At 34.3% G+C, this 13,220-nt stretch overlaps 2 protein-coding genes and 1 pseudogene across 2 annotated transcripts; all 3 read right to left on the bottom strand.

The window, feature by feature from the left end:
• Positions 1–692: 692 nt before the first annotated feature.
• On the bottom strand, positions 693–2,474 carry LOC123218281 (receptor-like protein 51). The gene has a single exon (XM_044639627.1). The coding sequence runs from the start codon at positions 2,338–2,340 to the stop codon at positions 1,060–1,062; it is 1,281 nt and encodes a 426-aa protein (XP_044495562.1). The 5' UTR covers positions 2,341–2,474; the 3' UTR covers positions 693–1,059.
• A 1,012-nt stretch (positions 2,475–3,486) lies between these two features.
• Positions 3,487–5,162, bottom strand: LOC123218869 (annotated as a pseudogene).
• LOC123217906 (WD repeat-containing protein 53) lies at positions 4,772–9,255 on the bottom strand. The gene is made up of 10 exons (XM_044638981.1): positions 9,099–9,255; positions 8,893–8,989; positions 8,202–8,263; positions 7,969–8,025; positions 7,763–7,822; positions 7,619–7,675; positions 7,218–7,260; positions 6,255–6,332; positions 5,367–5,848; positions 4,772–5,267 (listed from the first exon to the last, which is right to left on the bottom strand). Exons 1-10 carry the CDS (start codon positions 9,204–9,206, stop codon positions 5,178–5,180), a joined length of 1,134 nt encoding a protein of 377 aa, XP_044494916.1. The 5' UTR covers positions 9,207–9,255; the 3' UTR covers positions 4,772–5,177.
• Positions 9,256–13,220: the final 3,965 nt, after the last annotated feature.

Genomic DNA, 13,220 nt, shown 5'->3' with positions numbered 1-13,220 from the left:
ACTGAGTCCGTTTGAATTTGAGCTCGAACTTGGCTCAAATAAACCCGAAACGAGTCAATCCTATACAAGTTCGATCGAGCTTGAGCATGAGCTCAAACTACTAGACAAATTTTCCAATTAAAAATTTTGATATAAAACGACATCTTTTTATTAACTAATATGTATTAAAACGATGTCGTTTTAATAATGAAATAGTTAAAAATTCGTGCTCCAAATGAGACGAACTGAGTTCGAGCTTGGCTTCCACGAGCTCAACGAGCTTGAACTTGAGCTCCGCTATATACAAATTGAGCCAAACCCTACTATGCATCAATCCAAGTTGTTTTGTGAGCTGCAATCAATTCAATCTACCAAACCTTTCTACCGTTTTTTAAAAATTAAAATGCCTGAAACACTCATTTCAATACTGGCTACTATAAACATTATAGAAGATAAAATGAAAAAACAAACACTTACCTGCGTGGGAAGGAGACAGGAACCTGTCATCCCCGTGTCAGGGACGGGGAATAGGGTATTCGGTTTGTGTCAGGCTTTACCATAGATGAAAATCGATGACAAACGAAACTCAATTAAAGCACAGGATCGAAGTAAAGGGCTTCAAAATCTTGGCTTTATTATTATACCAAACAAATAGATCTCAATTAAAGCATAGAAGAATAAGATAGACAGAGGGAGTAAGTTTATAACTAGTGTGAAAAAGTGAATGCTTGTAGCTCAAGAAAAATACATTAATTTCTTTTTGGGGTAAAGTAAAAATACAGAAGAGAAGGTAAAGTATCAGACACTTTACCTCTCTAGCTTTAGCATCTAATAATACACTCCACAGCAAACACACTGAAAGTAAACACAAAAAATTGAAAGAAATGCTCTTTCCTTCATGCCATGATCATCAAAGCACAAAAGAATTAACACACCAATTCAGTGATTCCCAGTTCCTTTTGCTTATCAAATGTTCCCTCTACAATCAATTCATAATTCAATGTATAATAAATTAAATAAAACTCACTTCTAATAACCAATTTGTTCTCCTAATCTAGATTCTAACCTGTGATTTTCTCTTCAACCACACCATTTGGAGAGAAGAACAAGGAAAACAATTAGAAAGACAATAGAGGAAAGCCCTATTGCAACACCGAGAACTACTTTATTTGGGCCGTGATGGTGCCCCTTCTGGCTGGAATCATCTTCAGAATCATCATAATCTGATGAATCACTTTCACTGTCAGCTGAAGAATCACCCTTAGCTGGTGGTGGAGACATTGGTAATCCATGCTTATCACAAGGAGCAATGCCAAGCTTTAATTTTGAAGACAAAACCGTATGATTATAACACAAATTGCTATTCCCACCCACCTTGAACACAGTCAATTTCTTTAAAAACGACGCGTTAAATGGCAAAACTCCATGGAACTCATTGTTCTGAAGATTTAAGTACCTCAAAGACTTCATATCTGCAAAAAACCTTGGTATGGTTCCATTCAACTGATTTGAACTCAGATCAACATGAACCAAACCTGGTATTGCTGTCACTGACTCAGGGATCGACCCAGACAATGAGTTGGAAGCCAAAGAAACATTCTTTAAAGAGATCAAGTCACCAAATTCAGAGGGTATCTCTCCATTGAGCCCATTAGACGAAAGATTCAAACTTTCTAGACTATCAAGAAGAGTTATTGAAGTGGGTATCCTTCCTTTAAGCTGATTACCTGAAAGATCGATATGGGTGACGTTCGCATGAAAGTGCTTGGGGATGCTCCCAGTGAGACTTGCATTAGAAATGGTGATTGATTTCAGCTTCTTCATGTTCCCAAGAATCACGTATATACCACTAGTATTTACTGGCACCTTAGTAACAGTTAGATCTGTAAGGTTTACAAAGCGTGATAGAAAAACACCACTAAGGCGGCGAAGGGAGTGGATGCAGGAAAATGAGCGGAGAGAAAGAGAAAGCTCGGTGGGAAAGTGAATGGGAGCAATAGGACAATTGTAGAAAGATAGATTTTGCAGAGTAGAGAGAGATTTGAGAGCTGTAGAAGAGAGAGACACGTCATCAGAACAGTTGGAGAAGCGGAGAGAAAGGAGGTGACTGAAGGGCTTTGCGGAGTCACATTGGTAAAGAGAGCAAGGGTTTTTTGATGGGAGGTTCAGAGATTGAAGGGCTGTCACTTGTTTTGGGTCCAAAGGGGCAGCTTTTGACGGAGGAGCAGCTGAAGGTGTGACTGGAGTTGGGGAGGATGTAGGGGAAGGGCCCGGAGGGAGAGCCTTGGTGGCGGCGCCGGAGACGGCGGTGAGGAAGAGTAAGAAAAGGAGGAGAGATAGGAGAAAGGGTGGTGGTTTCATTGTTTGAGAGTGAGCACAGAAGAGTGTGATCTGTGAAGTACTAAGCTTCAGCGTAAGACAATGTACTGTTGCAAACTTCTAAGAAGAAGGACCAGATTTAGAGTGCCTTACAGTTGGAAGTTGAGTTTATGCTCTCAAACTTCAAAATTATTACAGAAGTGCAACTTTGCTTGTTACATCATGAACATCTAGGCAAAAGACAGCTGTTGTAAGATGATTGCCCGATGAGGATAATCATGAAAATAATGGGGAAAGCAAAGGGTATATATTAGTTCTGAGAATTAGCCCGTTGAGGCCACACGTGGCATCCGAAAATGAAATACAAAATCTGCTGAATCAAGATTTTCTGTTAAATATTACTTACAAGGGTCAACAGCTGATCGGCAAATTAAAGAATAAATGGTAAAAAATTAAAACTTCATTTGAAAATGGCTGTTTGTCTGTAAAAGGTGTAAAACCCAATATTTTTTCAGCTGGACTTGGGTGGTTTCACTTTTTTTTCTAGGGAAATACTCTTTTCCATTGTTCTTAGTTGCTAAATAACTCAACCCTTTTCCGGATTTTTGAAATTAATTGCTAGATTTCATAAAATACAAAAAGAGAAAAATCCATGAACAGGAACACATCATTTTGTGCTTTGTTATATATGTAGTTCCCTAGCTATAACTTTTCCCAAATAGTTTTTATTTTCCGGGGAACGAAAAGAATAATCATAATTTCCAGGTTGCAAGGAACCCACTATGATTTGTCCATCACCTGTTGCAGAAGGCTATTCAGTCTTTTATATCTCTTTGACTCTAGATGCCTTCATCTTTAAGATGTATGTTAGTGTTATTTATTTACCATCTAATCCTAAAAAGAAAGAAAAAATTTACTCGGGAAAGATTTTCTTTCAAAACTTTCATATTAACTAACAGATTGAAGAAATTTTCATGAATTTAATGCAACAAATGGCACATGAATTTTGTCATTGCTTCATTTTCTACTGTCTTCATTTTGCACAGAGAAAAGATGATCAATAATCAAAATTCAGTTTAAAGCACATTAGAGATAAATGCTAGTCCACTTTCATAGGAAGTATAGTAACAACTAACAATTGTGTACCAATGATCTGAATCCAAAATCTGGAGAACTTCTATAGAAAATTCAGCAGTCTATGGATATGCAGCTTTGTGCAACGGTTGAGCCATCGTTTGGGCTCACAAATGGATTGATCTAGACCCAAACAAGAGAGAAGACTAAAGCCAAGAACACAGACCATAGAACAACCATGGTTAGAGTTCTGTTTTGGCGACCCATGAGACCCTTGAGGAATGGATATAGATGAAGAATCACCCAAAAGGCAAAGAACACCTTTCCGAAAAGCGGTCCCCAGGCTTCACATCCTTCATTTAATGCATCAGAGAAACCAGCAACAACACCTACCATGTTCACAATGATGAGGGTAGTTTGTGGGGATCAAAAGTGTTGTCCACTTGATGATATAGAGCTACCCAAATTCTGCATCATCAGCTGCTTTTGCGGTGACAGTGAAGTTGGTGTCTATTACTGCCAACATTTTTAGAAATCCCTGAAGGACAGCAAAGAGATGGGCTGAAACACCTCCAATCACCCAGAATTGCCCATTACACCACAGGTCTTCAATGCTAACACCACTCCATCGTAGTTCAAGCACACTGGTCACAATAATGGAGATGAAAAGTCCAAGAAACAGAGCACTCGCCAAGTTTGAGAGCTGAACAAGTAAAAATGCAATTGATTTTAGTCACAAGTTCTCTACATAAAGCTAACTATACAAAAAACTTCCATTATAAATAAACTTACCCTTAAATATGTTTTTTGAAAATTTATATTTTCTAATAAAAAATATATTTGGATATTTATATATCATAAAACGAAACTTCTTTTAATATTAAACAATTCAAATTATATATTTAATGATAATTTATATAAAATTTTTATAGATATTATTTTTAAATAATTAATCAATTTAACTCTTGACTACCAATTGGATCAAACCATCTTTTTCATCGGATCAATGTTCAATCTGATTTTAAAAGCATTACCAAATGGGCATAATATGCGTTGGAATTCAAGGTTAATGGAACAAAATTAATGGAAAGTGTTATATGGAGAGAGAGGGCTTCATTTGCTGCCTCATAGCCGAAAATTAGACAAATTCAGGCTCAGTGTTAGCGAACGGATTAGTTGATAGTACGTATTATATTCGTATAATGGGTGCCTTCTCTTTTAGCTTCTATGCGATTAGTGATATATATTTTAACAATTGAAAACAATGACCTTGGTTCTCGGCTAAGTAATGATTCATTGGCCATGTCATATACAGAAAATTTCCCACGTATAGTAGAAATCAGAACAAAATCAAACTATATATATATATATATATATATTTAATCAGAAAAAAAAAAAATTAAGATACAAACAAAATCTTCACGACTTCGCCTGATTCTGCTACAAAAGTCCCACCTAGGGTGGATTCACCAGTTGTGTATTTAGAAAATAAAAAGCACAAGCACATCTAATAACCATGCTACACATTATGCCCAAATAATCAATCACTCAAAAGTCCTAAAGATATTCAGATCTTGCGGTCATTTTGTTTGGGGTTTGTTCAATAGTAAGATGTTGCTGGCATAGGTGTCTCACCTTAACAATCAGCGGCACAGTATGTATGCAGAGTTGCTTTCAGATCAACAAGCATTTTCTTCAGAAACTATTTGACACCAGGGAAACACAAAATAATATACGTCTGGTACAAAAAGGTGGTTCATGCTCTCCAGGATATCAATTACAGGAGACATAAATATAGCTCTGATCTATGAAATTGTATAGACCTTAACCACTTTGGAAGTGTCACATACAACAACGTTCTCTGATTCAGTTGGAGAGGTGCAGAGCCAATTTACCTGCCATAGTGGGAAGTCCAAGATAAAAACTTCAAATAAAATGACCAATATTAAAAGCTGACCACCAACACCACATTCAAAGACAAATCCAAAGCTCACCTTTCTGTTCAAATTGATGTTCATATGTAGAAGATTACTGTTTGAACCAGTCTGCCCTGTATGAGAAAATCGGGAGCAATCCCAGACCTTCACTGACTTATCATTCCCTCCTGAGATTAAGTACTTTCCCTTCTCCCCAAACAGAGAAAATGCCATACAAGAAGCAGCAGCAGTATGTCCACCCAAAGAGTAATCCAGATGCAACCTCTTCCCACCATTTAGATTCAGAGTTTCCATTTCTCCAGCCAAAGTATTATTTTTTGGTATTGACTGAGATCCCTTCTGGGCTTTTATGGAATTTTTTGACCTGGTTGTAGAAAGTTCTGACTCAATATTAAGCACATCAACTACACCATCACCCCTAGCAACCGCACATATCTTGTCTGTTTTGTCTAACATATCAACATCAGGAACTGCTATTGCATGAACAAAAGCAGGGTTGTAACATTGTCCAGTGTTACTATTATTCACGTCTGGCAAGCCTGCAATAACAAAAACCTCATAAATGGTCAACCACCACTAGGTTAAATCTTGGACATATGTCGTGAATTGATTAATCCAGATTGCTTCTTTTACTTTTTTCTCTAGGATATACTTAAGAGCTGCACAACACTTGAAGCAAACGAAAAGACACTTCAATTGACAATATTAGGTCACATGTCTGCAGGGACAAGAGGCAGGGCCATTGTATTTGTAGGGAACCCTTCAAATTAGTTGTTTTATTTTTTTAATATTCTTCACAAGGTTCACTGATAGAAGAGTTTTTACACCACCTTGTGAAATTAATGTTTGCCTGAAGCTCAAGAGACAAGCCATTAAAGGACAATCAAGATGGTGAAAGTGAATAACTAGATAATAGGGATTAAAAAAATTTGGACATATACATACCAAAATCAATGATTTTGAGCAGATGCCCCCTAGAGAAATCCCACATGACAAGCTTTGAATCTAGACCTCCAGTAATGACTGCAATTGCCCAAAAAGACACAATTTCAAAAGGAATTACAGACTGAAATGCATGTTGAGATACATATGAATGAAGTCATTGCACAAATAAAAAACTTCTGCATATGGCAAAATGCAACAATCTATGCGTTTGGAATTCCATATTAAAGCATTGTGTTCAATGTACTTTCAGCATATGGCTTCCAAGTTCACTCATAATCGTGTTAAGGTGGTACTTAAATAAAAATGTGGCTTCTTAAACACAGGTGCAAGAGACAAAAGATTAGACCAGCAAAGTAAATGAAATCACATTATCACTTTCAAGTATTTTCAGTGCAATAAAATACTATTTAAGCCTTCAATTAATTCAGCATTCAGACAAGAGCTAATGGTGGTTTCAGGCTTCCATGATATTGGAGTGGTTCCTTCCCTTACAAAACAATAAGAGGAACAAATGGTCCATAATATATTAAGGAGGGGCACAGCAGTAATTGGTAGCTCTTGCAATAATTTATGCTACAGGATCATTACTTATGATTTCCTCTCGTAACACAAATAGTTTCTATCAGGGTGGTGAATGGTGGGTATTTTCTCAAATGGCTCCTTATAGCCAGATATAACATAAATAAGGCCGATGACATGTTAGCTCAGTGACAAATAGTAACAGCACCTGTGGTGTGCAGAATTGTCAGAATATAGTCAAATAATATGCACAGTTTATGCTGATGAAGTGATGGTAAACAAATAATTGAATGCATTATAGTAAGACCTAGGAGACATCTAAACACATTTTACCTGTTGTTACATCTAATTGTATTACAATATCATTCTATTACAGAAAAAACATAAAAGAGAGAGATGAGACAGAAATGTCATTTCAAAATTATAAGAACTTAGGAATTTCACCATCCCAAGGTTTCCAAGGAACGAATTGCACAGTACTGCAGATCTATTAAGTAGAGTTAAGGGAACAAAATAATGACACAAGTAGCTAAATAAAAGAGATTCTTGGTTAAAATTAAAGATAAAAACCCCACAAATCTCAAACCAGAACTTAAGCATACACAGAATAAGAAGGTGGGTTCCATAGCAATTTAGATGCACTCTCAAACATTTAAAAGAAGTTATAATTTAAAATACACACACACACACACACACACACATATATATATAAAGAGAGAGAGAGAGAGTGTATATATATATAGAGAGAGAGAGAGAGAGGTAATATTATTCATAAATTCACAGTTATATGGAGCATATGAAAAGTCAAGTTGAGAAGTTAAGCATATAGCAAAACATAAGGATACACTTGAATGGCCAGACCTCAATGTTTTATAGAGGCAATGCTGGCGAGTATCAATGATCTGTCATAAGAATGATAAACAGGGGGTGAACCCATAAACTGCCACCCAAGAAAAAAAACAAATCACTGAATTCATAAATGTGCATACCTTAACATCACCACCATCATCAGCACAAGCAAGAAAAGATGACTTGGAGTTGCATGCAATCTGCATATAAAAAAGGTTTAGGATTAAAGATTTTTCGGTATCTTGGTATATGATAAAAGACGAGACAATGTCTTACAAACAATCAACTCTAAAAATAAAATAAATTAAGTACAACAGAATCAGAGAATTCTACATTTTTATACTACCTGATCTATTTCCTCTTTGTTATAGTTGTAGCACTCTAATGCCTTCCATGAAGCTCCCTACAAGTGTGTAATGAATGATATAGAAGAGAAAACTTGGTGAATACAATTGATGAATCACAAAAATGACTAATTACAAAAAAAAAAAAAAAAATGTTAGTAATGAAGGAAGAAATGGAAATTCATTAAAAAAAGGGACAAATGCTCAACATTGCAACTTAGCCAAAAAGGATTACCATTTGGACATCAAAAGCCTTGACTTCTTTCCCAGAGGAAGCATAAACAATATCTTCATTCCCTGTGTCAAGCAGCGATCATCAAGCAGATTTCCAAAACCCAACAAGAAACTGAGTTGTAAAGATAGATATCTTTGTGCTTTAACCTAAAATCTATGTTTCATAAAATCCTTACTAATATTGTTTAAAACACAAGACTATAAGATTCTTCCAAATAATGTCACACCTCTAGCATGTTGTAAAATAATTGTTCAGTCATGGGTTCTTGTGTCTACAATAAAATTAAGATAAGAAGTGGAAATGCTTTCCACTGTAAAAATGCATCTTGAAATGGCAGAAACAGCTTTTGCAACTATCTTAAGGTGATTCACTCAAATCAAACTAACGCTTTTTGTGAGATATCAAAACTTCAAATGTTTTCTTGAAGAATTAATTGATATTACTTTGCTTAAAACGCATTAAAAAAGTACTTGAGGTGCTCTTTAGGCAAGTACTTGATAGGCACTTGTCTAGAAGCACTTGCACTCAAAAACAGTTTCCACTAAATCACTAATAAGCTCATAATAACTATTAACAGCACTCACCACAACTAACAAGAAAATTCATCCGAGATTAAAGCAAACAATTCATGAGCTTAGGATCACACTGTAGCACATGAATAACGCAGGCAACAACATATGAAGAAACTAACCTGACTTAAAACATAATGAAGTAACCGGTTCGTTTCCAACATCAATGATAAACTGAACTTCTTTGCATCGTAAATCAAACCAGCAAATGCAGCCATCCTAATTTTTCATTAATCAACCAGTTAAAGCAAGGTAAACGAGATGATGATGATGATGATTATTATTATTATTATTATTATATAATTGATTGAAACCAGTAAAAGAGTACCTCCCCGGAAGTAACGATAATGCCGGGACGCTCACGTGAGGCGATGCAGCAGGTGGCGGTGGCCGTGTGACCTCTCAATCGCCGCGGCTTCGGTACCGCCTCAGTCATGCCTTAGCTTCAGTGTTCGTTGGGTTTGCGCTCTTCTGTTTTGCTGCTAGCTTTGGGCCAATTTAATCCAATGAAGCCCAACTCGGAATCGGACTATAAATAAATTTAAGGCGGAGTTTTCTTTCTTAAAACACCTTATTTTTAAGTTTTAATTTTTTCTTATAATGCCCCGTGAATTCATTGATTGTTTTTATTCCATACATTTTTGAAAATTTTAATATCTTTGTGTGGTTAGGGTGTAAATAATTTGTCTTAAATCGTAAAATTGGATCAAACTGTTAAAAAATTATGGTTTGATTTATAAAATAATTTGACTAAAGTTGATAAATTTAAAAAAAAAAACAATTTATAGTTTGAGTTACAGTTTGGATAGTTTCTAAACCGAACCAAACATATATATATATAAATAATTGATTGAACATGAAATGAGTAACACTGACTTGAGCTTAAGCTATCGTTTTAAAATTTTATTGAGCTTAGCTTAAGCTCGAGCCAACTCAAGCCTTGGGAACTAAGCTCAAGCTTAGCTCTAGCTTGACTTGAATTTAACAATTTTTTCCAATTTTAAAAAATTATAATATGAAATTTATATTTTCTAATAAAAAAATGAGTGAAAGTTGAATTGTGATAAAAAAGGAAAATGATAAGTTTATTTATAATGAATGAGGTGAATTGTTATAATACATCTCACCTATTTGAGAGTTTTAAAATTGGGTTGAGAGTTTATTTACAACGGGTGAAGTGACTCATTAAAAATAAGTTCTCATTTCCAATTCTTAAACTCTCACGAAAGTGTAATAAATTTTAAAATTTAATATTACCTATTATAAAAAAAAAAAATCACAATTTAACATCTTTTATGTCTTCTTTTATTAGAAAAACTTAAAATTTAAAATTTAATAATTAATAATTAAATTTAAAAAATAATATGATACCAAGCTGAGCTTGATTAAAACATGAGTTGAGTTTGACTCATCATATCAAGCTAAATTTATTGAATTTGAGATTAGGTTTGAGCTCAACTCCATTGAACTAAATCAAATTCAAATAAGTTTGAGTTTAACTTAATTTGAATCTACTTGAACTTGGAATTAAACCACCAAATGATTCTTTCTCAATAATTTATGAATGCAATGCAAAAAGCCAAACTATAAAACAAGATTTAAATTGATGTATGATGTGACAAAAAGAGTAATACATACTAATATAGATGCAAATTTTGATGTGTTATAATATGATTGAATATTTTTTATCTTTAATTTATACTCAACCCATCATATAAGAACATGTCGGTGTTTGTACCCATCCACATTATTAATATATGAAACATGATTGTTCATAAAAAGCCAAAATTATGCGTACAATCTTAAAGTTTATTTTATTTATTTTCATGTCATAATAAAAAACAATGTTATGTATACACAATTTTGATATACAATTTGAGTATATAGATGATGTGATATTATATGATTAAGTGATATTTATTTTTAATTTAAAATCATTCAATCATATGATGACATATCATTTATATACTTAAATTATACATCAAAAATATATACGGGTGGTTTTATTGCATAATAAAATAGAGCTGGTTCACAAAATTATTCATCAAAATACTATATCAATATCAAAATATTAAACGACTGTATCACTCTTAAGTCTACCAGAGATTTGAAAACATTATGCTAAGTTAAATAAGAGTATAATAAAATCATATGTACAAATTTTTAATACATAATTTAGGTATATAAATGATGTGTCATCATGTGATTAAATGATTTTAAATTAAAGATAAAGTAACACTCAATTACATAATGACATATTATTTATGTATCCAAATTATATATTAAAAGTGTATATACATATATAGCATTGCTAATAGAAAATCAATATCTCTTATGGGTTTGTTTGTGTTTTTTTTTTTTAAAACAATAGATGATAAGTAATGCTAAACTGTTGATCACTCATTGATGCCTTACCTCTAGGAATATAAAAAATAAAATTGGCTTCTATAAGAATCCATAGGAATCAAGCCGAATCATGTAATAGCAGCAAACAAACTGCCAAAAATCATGGCTTTTGACTTAATCATCTCACTTTTTTTATTTTATTTTCTCTGATAAACAAAAAAAATCATCTGGTATTTTTAAACCCAAGGAGGTCAAAAGTGGTTGCATGTGAACATTTTTTGGAGTTTGCAAATATTGGAAGGACTTGAAAAGGCTTTCTTTACAATGTCCTATCTTTTGAACTCTTTCAATTGCTTCTCGTTTTTGGCTGAAGCAGCAACTCGTGCAGGAGTTCTTGCAGTTAACAAAAGAATGATGCCTAATTTGTATCTTTCTGATACCTGTCTCAAAAAGCTCAGAGACCCCATGTATCTACATATCTCGGGACTGTAGTGAACACAGAAAAATCTTGAAAAGGATGCATCAAATCACCAAACTGTGTACTCTGAATGGGACTAATCATAGAAAAGCTCAAAAGGGCCCAAAAGTGAAATCTTCACAAGAGTTGATCTTCCAGGATGGTTCAAGAACATTTTTAGAATTGTAATATGCATTTTCTCGTCTCTCTTTTTGAGTTTGATGTGATTTTATAACCAGGTTCTGATTTAAGTATTTTTGTTCCGTGAAACAGAGGAAAACAAGTTTAGTTTGATGGCTTCCAAGTTCTAAGAGACAGCAAAAATAGCAGCAATTTTGTACTTTTTAAACATAACATCATAAAGCCTGCTACAATTCATCTGCATAACGTCCTACTTCACCAAATTCTAGTACAGGGAAAGCATGATAACGAAGAAAAATTAGATTAGACTACCAAACATTCTAATTTCCTGAGAATGATAAGTTAAAGGGACTGATTGGACTGAAGATCAGTTCATCTGACAGTGCAGGCAACTGCGTAAGCCCATGATTTGAGATGCTCTTTCATGGCCATTCCGTCGTCCAAAGGAGGCATCTTCATGTTCATTTGATAATGCACTTGACTTCCAAACACTTGATACCCAGTTGAGCTTGTTTCCTCAAAGTCAAACAACCAAAGCTGAGAAGAAAACTCATCAGAATCCATGTTCCTGTCAGATCCCAAATCAAGTTCTCCAAGAATATTCCTTCTTCTCTCATGCAACATTCTCTTGCTTCTCCTCCTCCTCCTCGTTCTTCCCGATCTTCCACTCTTTACTTTCTCTTCCTGCTTTGTCAGATCCCCAGGTTCCAAAAGCAGAACCTGAGCCTCAACTTCAGGCGCAAATTCACCACAAAGACAACACTTTTGCCCATAATTCTGATTTTCCTCCACTTTGACGATGGGATTTTCTGGCTCCTCTTGAAGAGTCTTCTCGTCATTGGCCTGACCCAACTGTTGAGTAGTTGAAGAAAACAAATTGGAGAAGAACCAGAGAGAATCTAAGGTGTCTATAAACTGCGAACAATCCATGAGAATCAAGAACCTATTTTGCCACAGAAGTTTTGCGGACAGATTCTAATTCTGTTTATAAGCACAATTTCTTGATTCTGCAAACCGAAATGACAAAATTATCTCATTCTTTTCCGAAAGTAGTCACAAAACTGGAGGGTATTTTGGTCTTATGGGCAGTCGTAATTACCACGGAGTGAGAAAATAAAGGTGTAACGGTCGGCGGAAACGATGGAGTACAGGTAATTTCCATTAGTGGTATTTAAAATTTAATCCGTACGGATACTTATATACACCATCAAAGTTCTTACAAAACTAAGGCATCCCCAAGGTTTCGAAAAGTGACATATAGACCCGAAATTTTAACAAACACTTATGAACTTAATATATAAAGGGTAAATTTGTTTAATTAGAATTGAAATTTTTAAAAATGCTAAATAATATATAATTAATAAAAATACTAAAATTAATCCACAAATTCATCATCTTTTAAAACCAAACCCATTATTCTTCGTAATAAAAGCTAATATATATCAAGATAACTTAGAACAAGACAGATTTCAATAATAGAAACTATTCCTACTAATAGTTGCAATT

The sequence above is a fragment of the Mangifera indica genome, chromosome 6 (genome assembly GCF_011075055.1).
Source record: "Mangifera indica cultivar Alphonso chromosome 6, CATAS_Mindica_2.1, whole genome shotgun sequence".
Classification (NCBI taxonomy): domain Eukaryota; kingdom Viridiplantae; phylum Streptophyta; class Magnoliopsida; order Sapindales; family Anacardiaceae; genus Mangifera; species Mangifera indica.
Note: the sequence above shows the minus strand (reverse complement) of the source record. Positions and strands in the feature narration are given on the sequence as shown.

Excerpts from the sequence above, each read along its gene's own strand:
- LOC123218281 (XM_044639627.1), bottom strand. The coding sequence starts at position 2,340 with ATGAAACCACCACCCTTTCTCCTATCTCTCCTCCTTTTCTTACTCTTC.
- LOC123217906 (XM_044638981.1), bottom strand. The coding sequence starts at position 9,206 with ATGACTGAGGCGGTACCGAAGCCGCGGCGATTGAGAGGTCACACGGCC. Across the intron at positions 8,990-9,098 it reads TTATCGTTACTTCCGGGGAG|GATGGCTGCATTTGCTGGTT; the intron begins GTACTCTTTTAC and ends ATGAAAAATTAG. Across the intron at positions 7,823-7,968 it reads ACAAAGAGGAAATAGATCAG|ATTGCATGCAACTCCAAGTC; the intron begins GTAGTATAAAAA and ends TTTTATATGCAG.